This window comes from Pyricularia pennisetigena, chromosome 2, assembly GCF_004337985.1.
Source record: "Pyricularia pennisetigena strain Br36 chromosome 2, whole genome shotgun sequence".
Taxonomy (NCBI): Eukaryota; Fungi; Ascomycota; class Sordariomycetes; order Magnaporthales; family Pyriculariaceae; genus Pyricularia; species Pyricularia pennisetigena.
The window spans coordinates 4,807,962-4,823,042 of record NC_043741.1 but is presented as its reverse complement, the minus strand read 5'-3'; the positions used below and the strand labels follow the sequence as shown (position 1 = coordinate 4,823,042).

General features: G+C 53.1%; 4 protein-coding genes across 4 annotated transcripts; 2 read left to right on the top strand and 2 right to left on the bottom strand.

Annotated features, from left to right (window-relative positions):
• Positions 1-307: 307 nt before the first annotated feature.
• On the bottom strand, positions 308-1,375 carry PpBr36_01351 (uncharacterized protein; the record flags this gene model as incomplete). The annotated part of the gene is made up of 1 exon (XM_029888538.1): positions 308-1,375. One exon carries the CDS (start codon positions 1,373-1,375, stop codon positions 308-310), a length of 1,068 nt encoding a protein of 355 aa, XP_029751373.1.
• A 3,921-nt stretch (positions 1,376-5,296) lies between these two features.
• PpBr36_01350 (uncharacterized protein) lies at positions 5,297-6,010 on the top strand (the record flags this gene model as incomplete). Its single annotated transcript, XM_029888537.1, has 2 exons — positions 5,297-5,508; positions 5,572-6,010. The coding sequence occupies 2 exons, from the start codon at positions 5,297-5,299 to the stop codon at positions 6,008-6,010; spliced, it is 651 nt and encodes a 216-aa protein (XP_029751374.1).
• A 1,220-nt stretch (positions 6,011-7,230) lies between these two features.
• Positions 7,231-10,904, top strand: PpBr36_01349 (uncharacterized protein; the record flags this gene model as incomplete). Its single annotated transcript, XM_029888536.1, is given in 5 exon segments — positions 7,231-7,895; positions 8,002-8,330; positions 8,426-8,566; positions 8,581-10,587; positions 10,660-10,904. Coding segments are annotated over 5 exon segments (3,387 nt in total), but the record flags the coding sequence as incomplete, so codon positions are not given.
• Positions 10,905-11,789: 885 nt separating this feature from the next.
• PpBr36_01348 (uncharacterized protein) lies at positions 11,790-14,469 on the bottom strand (the record flags this gene model as incomplete). Its single annotated transcript, XM_029888535.1, has 4 exons — positions 11,790-13,334; positions 13,399-13,611; positions 13,697-14,126; positions 14,225-14,469. The coding sequence occupies 4 exons, from the start codon at positions 14,467-14,469 to the stop codon at positions 11,790-11,792; spliced, it is 2,433 nt and encodes an 810-aa protein (XP_029752390.1).
• Between the last annotated feature and the right edge of the window lie 612 nt (positions 14,470-15,081).

Below are 15,081 nucleotides of genomic sequence, written 5' to 3'. Positions count from 1 at the left end.
ATCCACCTGCATTCCGCCAGGGACTATACCACGGGTGATTTTATCCTAAGGTCAAACATATGATCGGCAAGGGTTATGTCTCGGCTACAATATACTACGGATCGCAGAACTAGAAAATGATATGGCCAGCATCCCATTTTGTGCGGGAGTAGTCAATTTGTGGGTTCTTGTGGTTGATTATCACAGCGCAATAGTGTACAACAGCGGAGGCCCATCACAAAGGCAATTCTCTTTTGAACCCCATGTGATAATTATAGGCAGCGAGCAGTCTAGTCGTTAAAAAGCAACCTAGGGGATACATAAATACTCATTCATCCATTTGCCAATTGTATTCGAGATCCTTGGCTCGTTCGCGCCGGTTTAATGCTTTAAATCGTTCAGCCTCGAAACCGATTCCACGGTCGACGCCGTCCCAGCGGTAGCCCGGCCGTATACCATATCTGTTGGGAGCCGTAGGCCCTTTGTAAACCGGCCTGCCCTTGACTCGCCTGCCCCCAGTCTTGGCTGTCCCTCCAGCGTCCCTCCTGTCGCTCTCACTCATGAACTGCATCATGGGATCGTTCCACCTCTGCTCGGACTTCAAGGCGTTATTCATCTCTTCGTCATCCTTGCTTCTGGCCAGAGGTATGAGCGCCGCGTCCTCGAGCTTCTCGCGGCGCCTACGCGCCTCTTCGATCTGAACCTCTCCCTTGAGCGCCTCCTTGGCGGCCCGCTCCTTCTCTGCCTCCGCTCTCCTCTTTTGCTCACGCTGCAGCGAGACGTCTATCCGACGCCCGGTGGCGTCTCGGAAAACTGTCTCCTCCTCCCCGCTGCTGTCACCGCCGCCGCCGCGCGCAGCCCGCCGCTCCGCACGCTCCCGCTCGTATTGTGCCTTTTCCTCGGCACGTCTCCTCCGCAGCTGCGCCGCCACTGTCGCGGCGGTCTGGAGGCCTGCGTGGGTGCCGTCGCTCATCTTGACGGCTGCCGCTGCGGCGCCGTCCACGACCGGCGCATCTTCTTCAGCGGCGCGGGCGGCCGCATTCTCTGCGGCCGCCGACGCTAAGATGGCATCTGCTGCGGCGGCCTCCTGGTCTGCATTGGCCTTATTGCCGCTGCCGCCACCGCCACCGCCGAGCGTCTTCCAGCTCGACTTGGTGGCCTTTTTGAACTCGGCCGACGTGCCCGCTACCATCGCTGCGGCGCCCAGCTCGTCGGCGTCGGCCTCGCGGCTAGATGGTTTGGTCCAGGCTCCATCGTCGTCGTCGTCCTGGATCAAGAGCCCGGCGCCTTCATTATTCTTCTTGCTGTCGCCATGCTTCCTCTTGCGCTTCTTTGACGGTTTGGGATCAGCTGTGAGATAGTGGTCGGCAAGGTACGATGCCAAGTCCGATGGCATGCTGGCGTGGCGTGTGGAACAACGATGCCCGCTCGGATGGCGGCCGGAATGAGATGAGTCGTCGAGTCTCTCTATCACCCTTCAGTGACGTATCAAATAATCTAGTGCTCGTAAAACTGTATTCTCGTATCCCAGTGCAGAGTCGATGCGCAGTTCCTACAATCCGATGGCTGGCGCGCCGGACTGATGATGACTAATCCTCTACACGCGTCCTTGGTCGGAGTATTCCTTCATGGTTGCGATTTGCGATTTGAAGTCACGTGTAAAGTTGCTTATCGTTATCTTGGCCTCGGTGCCGGCAGATGATCCAATGACATCACACATTCCCCTACTAACGAAGGCCCTGGAGAAGCAATTCCTTAGTAGCCCAGAGTCAATTACGTTCGCTGACCAGCCAAGCCAGCCGACATGAGATGGGCATCCAAGGAAAGGTACAATCGAACCTCAAAGCAGGCTCATAACAAGTTAAGCCATGACGCCACAGCTGTCGAGTGACAAGACGTCTGCATTCTCCAATAAAGCAACAGACAATCGGTTAAACTTGATGGACATCGGCACAACCGGGGTTTGCTACTGGTGACATGGGTGGTTTCAAGAGCCCTGCGTCCATGCATGTTTCGCCCTTTGAAGTATAATGGTTTAGCAGTAGTCGTGGAACCGAGATACAAAAGCTTTGGCTTGGGCGACACCCTGATGGTAATGGCCATACAGTTGAGCAGTTCAGCTCATCGCGAACTTCATGTTGAGATGCACGCACCTTACAGAGGTTCACTTTGCATGCTCTTATCAGATGCGTGCAAGTACCGGGTATGTTCGGATGACGTTGCTAGGTGGTTGAAGGGCACTTCCGCGGAAGCCTGTGCAGTGAATTATTGACGTTTTGTTTTTTTTTGGTGGTGCGTGCTATCAATAGCATTGCCCTCGGACCGCTGACCAAAACTGTGTCAGACGGCGTTGGGAACTCTGCCTCGTAATGACCATTGTTTTGCCTGGAAAGCTTACAGTAATCCTTGATTTTTACAACACACGCCAAGATTGGTTGCTCAGGATGAGCAATGGCTGGTTTTGTTGATACGGTTGCACAGTGCTGGACGGTTTTGATTGACGGTGTGTGCACAAAGGCTTGAGAAGTTAGCCCGCGTGACCAAAACTTGCCGCATCCGGGAGCTTATCTGCTCATGTCGCCAAATTGGGAGTTGACAAAGGAACCTCCTCTCAAAATTGTGTGTAGCCTCAGCTCAAAAGTCACACGCGATTGCTCAGCTCTCCTGCTAACATGATTAAACCCTTGAATTGACTCGGTGTATTTCACCGTGCTACAGTACATGCCCCGGCGTTTCCGGGGTTGCTTCGGGGAGCATGGTTATTGCCGTCCCGTATGGATACACAGTAGCTTGATTGCTTGAGTAACTAGTTGGTAGATAAGGTACCGATCATGCCTGTTGTCGAAATGCGGGGTGCATGCGTGGGAATGATCGACGAGGACTGTAACTGCGATAGCATCGCCTCTTGAGGGAATTTAGGTTGCGCGAATCAGTCTTTTTCACTACCTTTGCACTCATTCCAACCTTGACCAACCTAGGATGAACCCTTAAAACATAGGCAAAAGGCCCTGAGCGGATTGAAACCACTTAATTGTAAAAAGTCTGCGGATGAGACTTGAACCTAGGCTGTAAACAATCCAGTAGACCCTGTCCACATGTTTATCCATGTGGACGAGTCAATCCTGAGGGGCTTGTTGAATGCCCCTCGGTGTACAATCTACAACAAGTCTATTGGTTGCTACATGAGTAAAACTTCTATCTTGGGCACCGTTCTCGGCTATCTTTTTCTCTCTCAATGAGATGGCGAAACGGATGGCTCGGAGACAAGGATCATGACCTACCTATCAAGGTTACCTCTGACGTGTTGAACAATAGTAAAGTGGCATAACAATGTCGCAAGCCTATTACTCTTAGATTGGGCTATGATTGCAGTAGGGACCCCGTATGCACTGTATATTATACCATCTGCGGCACCTAGAACTTGACTAGACTAGGTAGACTAGGCTCGATGATAGGAGAACCCCCACAGATCTTGGACCAATTAGCCGCAAAATGGGCTGCCCGTGGGTACCTGATATAGTAGGTAGGCACCTACCTCTGGGTAGATGCCAGTTCTAGGCTGGCGGCCGGTCGAATGGGTGGGCTTGGCGGCTGGCTCAGCCTTCAGCGCTCAGCAGCCTCGGGCGATAAATGCGAATGACAAAAAGAAAAAGGTGGACGCAACCTGTTAGTCAAGGAGAGCACGAGCGCGATTTCTGACATGGAAACTAACGTGCCTGTCTGTACCTTAGGCGCCCGCCTTCCCAGACAGGTAGGGAGGCATTTGGGCCGAGGCAGGAGGTTGCTCAGCACACAAATACACACCCACAGGGCGAGGGCGGGTATTTTCATGTTTTCGAATGGGTGTCCATCTGATCTGATTCCATCATCGTCATGATCGATTTTTCACCTGGGGAAGTTCAGGAACAACACGCCGCAGCTGTCATCATCATCGGAGTCTGGCAGGGGTTGCCATGGGTGCAGGCCGGCTCGGATGAGCTGCTTCTGCCCTGTGCTTTGAAATGCTGGATTAATTGGTCACGCCGGACCGCAGCCCCAATCTTTTGTTGCATCTGAAAGGCGAGACGCTAGAAACGGAAAGAGTCCAGCCTACCTAGTGACCACACCCTTCTGAAATCCGCAAGCGTGACTCCGCCAGTCCATACATAGTCCTGTCATGCCGGAATCCACCGGCACAGAATGCCCCCAATCTCTAATTCCATTCGCCTGAGCCAATCTCAAAGACAAAGCCGCACACCCCCCATTGGAAACTTGTCACACTTATTCCAGTCTAGGCCACAACACACACGCGCGTAAAACTTAGAGACACACCCCCAGCTCTGTCAGCGTCATCTCAAACCCACTGATAAGATTGCTGCTGGCTTCGCTACTTCAACTTAGTCGGCATCATGCCCCCATGCCTGCGCCTCTGTTAGTTATTATATGGTCTCGAGGAAACACGCGCGCCCCTTCCCCGGGCTCACCTTTTTTTTTTTTTTCACTTTCATCTTTTCAACTTTAAATAAGAAAACGAACATCCCAATCCACATCTCGAAACTAGTCATAACTACTCAATCTGATTTCATACCTATTTTGTACTATCTTAAAGCGTTCTAGCTCTTTGCCCCTGGTTCCGCTTGGTGTTAGCCCGTCTAACCCCAGTCTTTCTCATCTGCCGCATCCCAACGCCCTTTCCATCTTTTGACTCATACGAGGCGCTCCGACCCCCTTTCTAAGCGGCCATCGCCATCCAAATAGCACTTATCTTGCCTCATCCGCACATCATCTACCTGTCTCGCCATACTTTTAAATAAGTCGGCTTCAAAGCATCATTTCTTCTTCATCAACAAAGGAACATCTGACGACATTCCTGCTCCTTCTGTCTCGCCTCGCTTGCTTTCTTCTGACAAAGGTGCCTCCCTGCTATTCTGTGTCATAAATTCCACAACAGTCTCGTGATAACCGGTCCAGCGGTGTCACGCAAGCAGCTCATCCTTATTCTCGAGTTCTTTGCCACTCCCGTCATCGACCTTTCTCTGTTAGACAGATATTTATTGTCAATCAATCTCTTTGTTTCAATAACCCTTCCGGACCTCATCTCACTTAATCCCTAATATTCCTCCACTCTATCGGCAAACTTAGATTGGCATAACCCTCCGAGGCCACGGGTCCCAAGCAGCTATACAACGACGTTCTGTTATACAAGAACTCATCAGGAACTTCGTCAAGCCGACACCAAGGCAACCTCAGGTTCCTCATTCCTGCCAATTTCTTTGGACAGCCTCCTTCTTGGACAACCCCCCAGTCGACTGGAGCAATCCCTTATAACCACATAACCATGGCTACCATGTTTGAGACGCCCGCGCAGTACGAGCGTGATATTCGCGGCGCAAGCAAGGAATGGCGTCGTGGAAAGAACTCGGCAGAGAAATGGGCAATCGGTGCGAGGCCGCTAGCCGGCGTGCGCTGCGACATGGTTACCGGCGAACTTTCTGGGGGCAACGAGGCCATGCTTGCCAAGGTCCGGCCGAGGAAGAAGCACTCTGATTAGTAAGTATTGAATCGGGTAGAATGGCAGCAACCGAGTTTGAGCTAACCGCCATAATCTCGTAGCCCCAGTCGTTTGAAGAAGGGTGGCAACGTCGGCAAAGCAACGCGTGGTAACCCAGATTACCGTCACGTCAACGGACGTGCGAGTGGCAGACTCGGCGCACAAGGAGAGATTGAGGAAACCTCTAGGTCAATACTAGATCTGCTCGTTCCTCAGACCGCCTTTAGGGACGGCATCGAGGGCGTCCTGTACAGTTACGATACTGCCGAAACCCCAGGGCTACGTGCGCCAGTGGGCCTCGACTTGTACGTTAAGACAAACCCCAAGACGACCGAGAGGTTCGTCGAGAAGGAGTACGAGATTGTGGACACCAACGGTGACTTGCTCAAGGGCCGCAAGGCCCGTCGGGACTTGCGGAAGTCAGCTGGTGGCCCGAGTGCCGCTGAGAGGCCTGCTACGGTGTCGACAGAAATCGACGACGACGATTTTGAGCTCCTCTGAAAGACATGTCATTGCGGATGAGCATTCGCAGGCGTTTGGATTTGTGTCAGTTAGCATTTTCGACTCTCGTACTCATGTATAGCCTTTCAGCAAACTGCCATTGGTAGCATTCTTCCTTTGCTTTCTAACCAGGGCGACTCTGGATCATTTTTTTATTACTTTCTTCATCTGGAGTTCTCGGAGTCTGGTGTCGACGGGATCCGCTGGTGCATGCATGATTATTCATGCACCGAACATTGATTCCTAGTTCTGCTTCACGCTTGGCAATAGCCCACCAGCTGGGATTGGGCGGTGCTGTTTTGTTTGGGTTCCTAGGCGCCAATCACATGATGGACTGTACAGGCCACAGCAATGTACACCAATCTGGCTTTAGGACCTTGTTTGTGTTAGAGTGGGAGGTATGATTATTCGACGGGATATGTCGCTGCTCTTTTGTTTGACTGTTGTCGTTGGGGGTCATGTTTTATAGACTTGAGCTGGGGATGTGGGGGTGGATTGTGTCAGCGAAGGACATTAGGTTCAGTTGTCACTAGCAATGGCAGTGTGGAAGACCCTGAAGTCGACCGCTCCCGCTGCCTGCTGTCAATGCGAACTGGATTACCTTGGTCGCAGAGAACATTGTCCAACCAAGTGCAAGTGTGGCGAGGATTTTACGCAACTGGAGCTGCCAAGTTCCCATTTACACTTTTCCGGGGATGACGCTTGATACAGTGCCAACCAACTCCGGTGCAACACAAAGGTATGGAGAGATGCTAATTCCCGCAAGGCTCTTGCAAGAGCCTGTGCCTGTCGGCCCAGATTCAAACTTGTCCCATGTCTGAGTGTCACTGCGTGGGTAATTCTGACTTTGTAGGTATGCAACCAGGTAATAACCCGGCTGTATCTGAGCTACGTAGGAAGGAACGGAGAGAAGATGACGTTAGTGGGCAGAATCCGGAGACCGCCCTTGAGAAGTCAATTAGTCACGTGATAGCGCGAACTTTTGAGAAGCAACCTCAATGGTTCCTAGGACCCCGTTTGCGGCTCGGCATGCCCACGTTTACCAAGCCAGTGACCAACAGGCAGGAATGCAACGTTAGCAAACCATTGGTCCTGCTTCGTACCCTTCCCGTCCTCAAAAAAAATTCGGAACTGTCATTGGCGCTTTGACTGCTCGCCTTGACTGGGTGCCAACTGGAGACGATTCCGTGTTGTTTCCTCAGAGTACCTGCCTGGGCTAGGTACTTGACCACAGCGGTTCGACCTCGCTCGTCCTTTGGAGGCCCTGTATGCGGAAAGCCTTTATTTCAGGGCTGAGCAGGAGTCTCACAAGTAATAGCTCATACGCCCATACATCTATTTACCGCCTGTCCCGCTCGAATCTCTGCGCCGCTGCCACGACAACGGCCTTAACCCTCACACTCAACCGCCCCCAACCGGCTTCCAGCCCCGTCCCCGTTGGCTCACTGCGCCTCTACTCCTCAAGCGCAACTACCCCGGCTGCTGCTGCTGCTGCTGTACACCACCCGCCTCGCGATACACCCACCACTGACACGTCCAAGATGAACGGCCCAACCTCCCAGCGCGCCAAGAGGAAACCGGGGTCGACCTCGTCGCTCGACGACCGTCCACCCAAGCACCAGCGAGCCCTGAACGGCGCGAAGCAGCAATCCACTGGCGATAATACTCCGGAGGAGGACATGTACGATCAGGGTCTTGACGATGAGGATCTGCTCGCCCAGGCTCTTCTGCCGTCCGTCGGCCCAGATACCGTCGAGTGGCAGGCCACCATACAAAGGGTCGTCAGCAATGTCGTCTCGATCCGGTTCTGCCAGACTTGCTCGTTCGACACCGATGCTGCCCTGACAAGCGAGGCGACTGGTTTTGTGGTGGATGCTGAACGAGGGTAGGTTTCACGTTTTTGCCTACCAATGGCTATCCATCATTTGCATTCAGGAGAAGCCTGGAGCTTGTTCGACGCGCCAAGACCGCTGACCTCGTCCGTTTCGCAGATATATCTTGACAAACCGTCACGTCGTCGGCTCTGGCCCCTTTTGGGGATACTGCATCTTTGACAACCACGAGGAGGTTGATGCTTACCCGGTTTATCGTGATCCTGTACACGATTTCGGTATCCTCAAGTTCGATCCAAAGGCCATCAAGTACATGCCGGTCGCGGCGCTTCCGCTTCGTCCGGACCTGGCCAAAGTTGGCGTTGAGATCAGGGTCGTTGGTAACGATGCTGGAGAGAAGCTCAGTATTCTTTCAGGTGTCATAAGTCGTCTAGACAGGAATGCTCCTGAATACGGCGAGGGCTATTCGGACTTCAACACATGTTACTGTAAGTGATGCTTCGCGCCCTTTCTGTGGGTTGCCTGCCGCCCCTTCAGAGGTCAGCTCTGACTAAAGCCATTGATTCTGTTTAGACCAAGCAAGTGCGGCTGCGAGTGGTGGCAGTTCTGGTAGTCCTGTTGTCAACATCGATGGCTATGCCGTGGCTCTACAAGCAGGTGGAAGGGCTGACGGGGCATCCACCGACTACTTTTTGCCCCTCGATCGCCCGCTCCGAGCCCTTCAGTGCCTGCAACAAGGTAAACCCATCACCCGTGGTGACATCCAATGTCAGTTCTTGCTGAAGCCGTTTGACGAATGCCGACGTCTTGGCTTGGCACCCGAATGGGAGGCGCAGATGCGCAAAGCGTTCCCCAAAGAGACAAACTTGCTAGTCGCCGAGATCATCCTACCCGAGGGTCCCTCCTCCAATAAGGTGGAGGAAGGTGACGTTCTCCTCAAGGTCAATGACGAGCTCATCACCGAATTTATCCGCTTGGACGACATCCTCGACTCAAATGTCGGCAAGCCCGTCAAACTGCTACTGCAGCGCGGCGGAGAGGACGTGGAGGTCGAGGTCGAGGTCGGAGATCTTCACAGCATCACTCCGGACCGGTTTGTTTCAGTCGCCGGCGGCAGCTTTCACAGTCTGTCATACCAGCAGGCGCGCCTCTACGGCGTGGCCTGCAAGGGAGTCTACGTTTGTGAGGCTACGGGTTCGTTCAGGTTCGAGACAAGTGACAATGGCTGGATCTTACAAACCATCGACAACAAGAAGGTCCCCGATTTGGAAACCTTCATCCAAGTGGTCAAAAACATCCCCGACAAGGCACGTGTTGTGGTGACCTATAAGCACCTGCGCGATCTGCACACCCTCAACACCACCATCATCTACGTTGACCGTCATTGGTCATCCAAGATGAAACTGGCGGTGCGCAACGATGAGACAGGTCTCTGGGACTTTACAGACCTGGCCGATGCTCTTCCACCCGTTCCTCCCGTTCCTCGCAAAGCATCTTTTATCCAGCTGGAGCATACCTCACATCCTGCCGTTGCGGAACTCGTGCGCTCGTTCGTCCATGTAACGTGTACAATGCCGATGAAGCTCGACGGCTTCCCCAAGAATCGCAAGTGGGGCATGGGTCTTGTTATCGACGCTGAGAAGGGCCTCGTTGTCATCTCTCGGGCGATTGTACCATACGATCTTTGTGACATCTCTATCACCATTGGTGAATCAATCGTGGTGGAGGGCAAAGTGGTCTTCCTTCATCCTCTGCAAAACTACGCAATTATCCAGTACGACCCCAAGCTGGTAGATGCTCCGGTGCAGAGCGCCAAGCTGAGCTCGGAAGAGATCACACAAGGCGCCTCCACATACTTCATTGGTTACAATAGAATCGGCCGTGTGGTCCACACCGCCACCACGGTCACCGAAATATTCGCAGTCGCCATTCCTGCCAACAGCGGAGCTCCTCGTTACCGCGCGGTCAATGTGGACGCGATAACAGTTGACACCAACCTTAGTGGGCAGTGTGGAAGCGGTGTGCTCGTCGCTCCTGATGGTACAGTACAGGCCTTGTGGTTGACATACCTGGGAGAGCGCTCCCCTTCGACACACCGGGATGAAGAGTACCATCTGGGTCTGGCGACGCCAACCTTGCTACCGGTCGTCAAACAGATACAGCAAGGCATTGTTCCCAAACTCCGGATGCTGTCTGTCGAGTTCAGGTCTATCCAGATGGCCCAGGCTCGCATCATGGGCGTATCAGAGGAGTGGATCCAACAGGTCTCGCTGGCCAACACGTCACACCACCAACTTTTTATGGTGACGAAGCGGACATTCGAGCGTGACCAGGACGACAAAAGCGGCGCGCTGCTCGAGGGTGACATCCTGCTCACCCTGAACGGCAAGCTGATCACTCGCATATCTGAGCTGGACATCATGTACTCACACGAATTTCTCGACGCCGTCATTGTGCGAGAGACCAAGGAGCTCAAGCTCAAGCTGCCGACTGTGGCAGCCGACGATGTTGAGACTGACCATGCCGTCTCATTCTGTGGCGCCATCTTCCATCGCCCGCACCAAGCAGTTCGTCAACAAATCAGCAAACTATACAGCGAGGTTTATGTCTCTGCAAGGACACGCGGCTCGCCGTCTTATCAGTATGGCTTAGCTCCCACGAATTTCATCACCCATGTAAACGGCAAGCGGACGCCGGACCTCAAAAGTTTCCTTGCGGCCGTTACCGCTATTCCTGACAACACATGTAAGTTGACGGTTTGCTTCCCATGAGAATTTGCCAAAGGATATGCTGACAATTTGAACACCTCTCCCCTAGACTTCCGCCTCAAGGCCGTTACCTTTGACAGCGTTCCGTGGGTTGTGACGATGAAGAAGAACGAGCATTATTTCCCCACGGTCGAATGGATTAAGGATAGTTCCGAGGACTGCGGGTGGCGCCGTGTCACGTACGAGGGCGGCAAGGCAATGGAGGGCGAGCCTTCCGAGGGTGTGCCGGCCGTCGAGGAAGAGGCTGGTGGCGCTGCCGACGATGATGTCCCCATGACTGCCGCAGAGAAGTAGTGCGTTGGTTATCTCAGTCGCCACCAAATCGAGATTGGTTGACCAGGTTAACACCAGGTCTATCCGCCACTGTCCTGACCTAATCTGGTGTGGGCACTTGCCTTTTCATGAACTGCAGTCTAGGAGCGGATGGATTCATGGCTATATCATCAGTTAGTGTATAAGCAATAGGTTATGGAGCCTGGCACGGCTGGATTGGATTTGGCCAAGTGTTTTTTTTCAGCGCTTCTTTCATGTATGGTTTCATTTTTGTACTCTGCTAGCGTCACTGCTACACAACCAGCAAATGTATTTCTATAACACAACAAAATTGGGAGTCTGGCCTGCCTGGCGTCTTTCACGGGTGGCGATAACAAATAGAAGGACTTTACTATTGTGTCAAGCGAATGGAAGCTTTCAGTTGGTAAAAAGACCAAGTGCCATGGCCATGGCCATTCCCGATAAATGCAGGTTCAGTTTACTTTACACTCGACATTTGGTACCAAATTCGGGCGTTAGACACCAGTTGAATCAAAGACATTGAAAGAGGCGCACAAGGCGTTTTGGAGTTTGAGCGAGGGTTCACATGATTTTTCTCAATTCGTCATTATACCGATGGCATATTTCACCAACGCAAATTATCCAGACATGAAAACTATGTATATACCCAACGGTGTATGCAAATGCTCTCCCCAGGAAGCAATAAACAGAAAAAGAAAAAAAAAGAAGAGGAGCTAAAAATCATAAGATCAGTCGGTAATCCAGACCTTAAGCGAACATGGCTTACTTTTATTCAACATGACCTTCATTATCTGAAACCGAAACATATCCCAATCGTCAATAGATGACCATGCAATGCAAGAATGTGTAGTCGACAAGACTAAAAGACGAGGAAATCAAAAGGCTTCAGGGCAACAAGACGATCTTGGAGCCGACGGGTGCCGGGGCCTCTGGTTCGGGCGAGGGCTTGCGCATGATAATAGGCAAGGAAGGAGGAGTATCGTTGGCCCATACATTCTCCGTCTCCATGTTGGCAAAGACGGTGCTGGTCTTTGACTCCTCTTCTTCTCCTGCCTTGTCGGGGACAGCCTGTGCTGTCGAGATAGGAACAGAGGTTGCGGCAGGAGGCTGCGGCAATACTCCTTCCTTTGGTGCTTCGGTTGTGGGAGTGACTGCAGTGGATGGGACTGGTGTAGCGCCGTCATCAAGCCCCTTGAGGTTCCCGGAGCTGCTGCCATCCACTTCCGGTGAAAACATAGACCGCTTTTCGGCTGCCGGAGACGTTGGTATTGAAACATCAGACGGGGGCGTCGGTTGCGCATCGACGTGGACGCCAGACGAGGCTACTGAAGCCGTCGGGCTGCGCAGATTGAACTCAGTCTCCGAGTTTGCGTCCGAATAGGACAGGCGCGATGAGGCAAGGCTGCTGGTCGTGTCTCGCTTGCTGCTTCTTCGGCCCACAAAACTCCAGCCGCCGGTTGCAGTCGTAGGGGTGGTGGCTGCAGGGGGTGAGGCGGCCGTGTTGCTGCTGGATCGCGCCCACGCCTTACGCTTCTCGCCGGCCCATGAGGCCCATGAGCTGGCATACGCGCCAGCCCTAGCACTTACGGTCTGTGCCGGTTGTGCAGCCTTGCCCAAGTCGATGGCACGTGCGATACCGGATAGATCCTGAGAATTTCGTGCCGTAGCGTTTCCGTTATCCTTGGCCTGCTGTTGCTGCTGCTCGGCCCTTTTGCGTTGAGCTTCCCGCAGGGCCTCGACGTCAGAATATAGTTTATTGAGAATTGTTGACGCTCGCTCCTTGCCTGCAGCGACGCCACGACCAACGACAACACCGGCAGCGGCAAAGCGCTCGTCCAAGCCCAGATCCTGGACTTGTTGCGCGAGACGGCTAAGCCCACTCGCACACGGATGTTTGGGTTCGGCAATGTCAAACAGACAGTCGTCCGTGTATGTGTTCCATATGCGGTAGTTGTCAGTTCGCATCCAATGCTCGATCCAGTCCGGGTTGAAGTCGACCGAAGGATCCCCCTCAACGTGGGATAACTGCATTCGAGGGTTGTCCTTGTGCTTGGCTTGCCAATTTCGGCACTTGACAGCAGCCATCAGGGACAACATGTAATCCTCAAACTGGAGCCTGATTGACTCCTCACTCCCTCGATACCCCATAGTCTTAGGGCGTCCTGGGTTCGCTTCATCCCATGTGTCGTTGACTTCGGCCGCGACGGATTCGATCCACCGCCTGTCTGCCGAGGAAAGGGCGAGTGCCGATTTGAGAGATGGCGAGGTTATGCTGACCGAGTTGTGGTCCAGATCGATAAGTATATCACTGTACCGATCCTTCTGCTGCAACAGGATGGAATTAGTACTCCCTACAATGTAGGATTTGGTACCATGGTCTGCTAATATGTCCAATTGTTGTAAAGGTGTATATGGGCCAAACAAACTGCCCTGCATTGATGAATTTCAGTCAGCAGCGCCTCGCAATCAGGTTTTTGACAGGAGAGTAACGAACCTTGCCGAATATTTGCAATGGCATCCCCATGTAAGCCAAGAGGGACGTGCGATCGCTGGTCTTGACTCCAGTGGGTTTCGATAGCCTGTCCTCGTAACTGTGTAATTCTGGGCTGGCGCTGTCTTGTAAGTGGCGAAGAAGGCCGGGTATCAATGAAATAAGAGAAAACTGCATCATGCATAGTCGCTCGCAACGAGATCCAAAGAAAAGCATCTGGTGGGCCATGGCGGAGATATTAGCCAAGGACACACTGCAGGACCGTTTAGCCTTGCAGGAAAGAGATATGAGTTATTCTTACCTTGGGCTGCAGTAGACAGCACTTAAACAGCACTAGTGTTTGCCATTTGAACTCTCTGACCAATTCCCGCAGGCTAAGACCTAGGTACGTATCTTTATCTTCATCTTCAGAGGCAGGCCTGCCCCTGCTCTTGTCCTCAGCAAGGCTCTCTTGGAAACGACGGAGAATATCGACGTCGGTGAATTCTCGCTGGTCGAACCAAGCCTTAGTGACGATGCTCATGCGCTCGCGCAACATGCCGAACGACCGCGGGTGGGCGGCGATGACAACAACTGCCTTTTGTACCGTTGACCGCGTCACGTCTGCTGGTCTGTTGATCAACTGAGACGAGTCCATCTGACGCGTGCATGCGATTCCGAAGAGAGATGTCGCGGGGGAAGCCTCCGTGGCCGGGCGGAGGAGGGTGAAGTAGGAGAATTCCTCGGTTGAGCTGCAATTGGACCGGCGGTAGCCTGGGTTAGTTTTAGGTTTACACTTTCCGGTTGTCTACGTTGAATGTAGCTACTTGGGTCCCGGGAATATACTTACGCATGCGCACCGTCGCTCAGGGCCATGAACGGCAACAAGGACCAATCGTACTCGACGGCGGGGTCAAAGCCCTCCGGGGCGCCGAACCACCTCTCGACCTCGGGGCCCCGGGCATGGTGAAAATCGACCACAGCCACAAGCGGTACAAAGTCGCTCCGCGTTGTGCTGTCGCTGCTTTTCCTGCTGCCCTCAGTGCCGTTGCCATTTCCCATGAAGTCTTCGGCGCCAGCTGTGGAAACCGCCATCTTGTGTTTTTGTGGGTTTGGAAACAACCTCGATCTCTCCGAGGGCTTCCGGCCCGTTCTTCGCTACAACAACTGCGTCGGTGTTTCCAAAATTCCAGAGTTTTTTTTTTTTTCTCCCTTTTCCCCCCCTTTTTTTTTGGCTTCCCTTCCCTACTCAAGGGGGCGTTTGTTTGCGCCGAAGAGGTTCCGGGTCGCTAGGTCGTCTTTGGATGACCTAGGTGGCGGTCAGGAATCGCCCGGCAGCCACGTTGTACCTTGTCGTGAATCCATACGGCGGGGGGCGCGGTGGTGGCCCTTGGCTTCTCGAAGAGTTGTGTCCCCGTCCTTCGAACGATCACTGATAGGATGGCGTTCGTGGATGTTTGCGCCTTTTGGGGCGAGAATTTCGTCTCTTAGTAGTCGCAGGATTGTCAGGTCGAGGGTGAGTTGGCGTATGACCGATGGGCTGGTTTTGATGTCTACGCCGCCAGGGGGAGGGATCTCCTGGTGATTTGTGCTGTCTTGGGTGGAGAAAGATTTTCGAGGGTACCTACCAGGCAATACCCCAGATTAATGTGGGGTTGGTTTCTTTTTTAGAGCAGCAGTAATTGTCGATGGCTTAGCCACACTCAA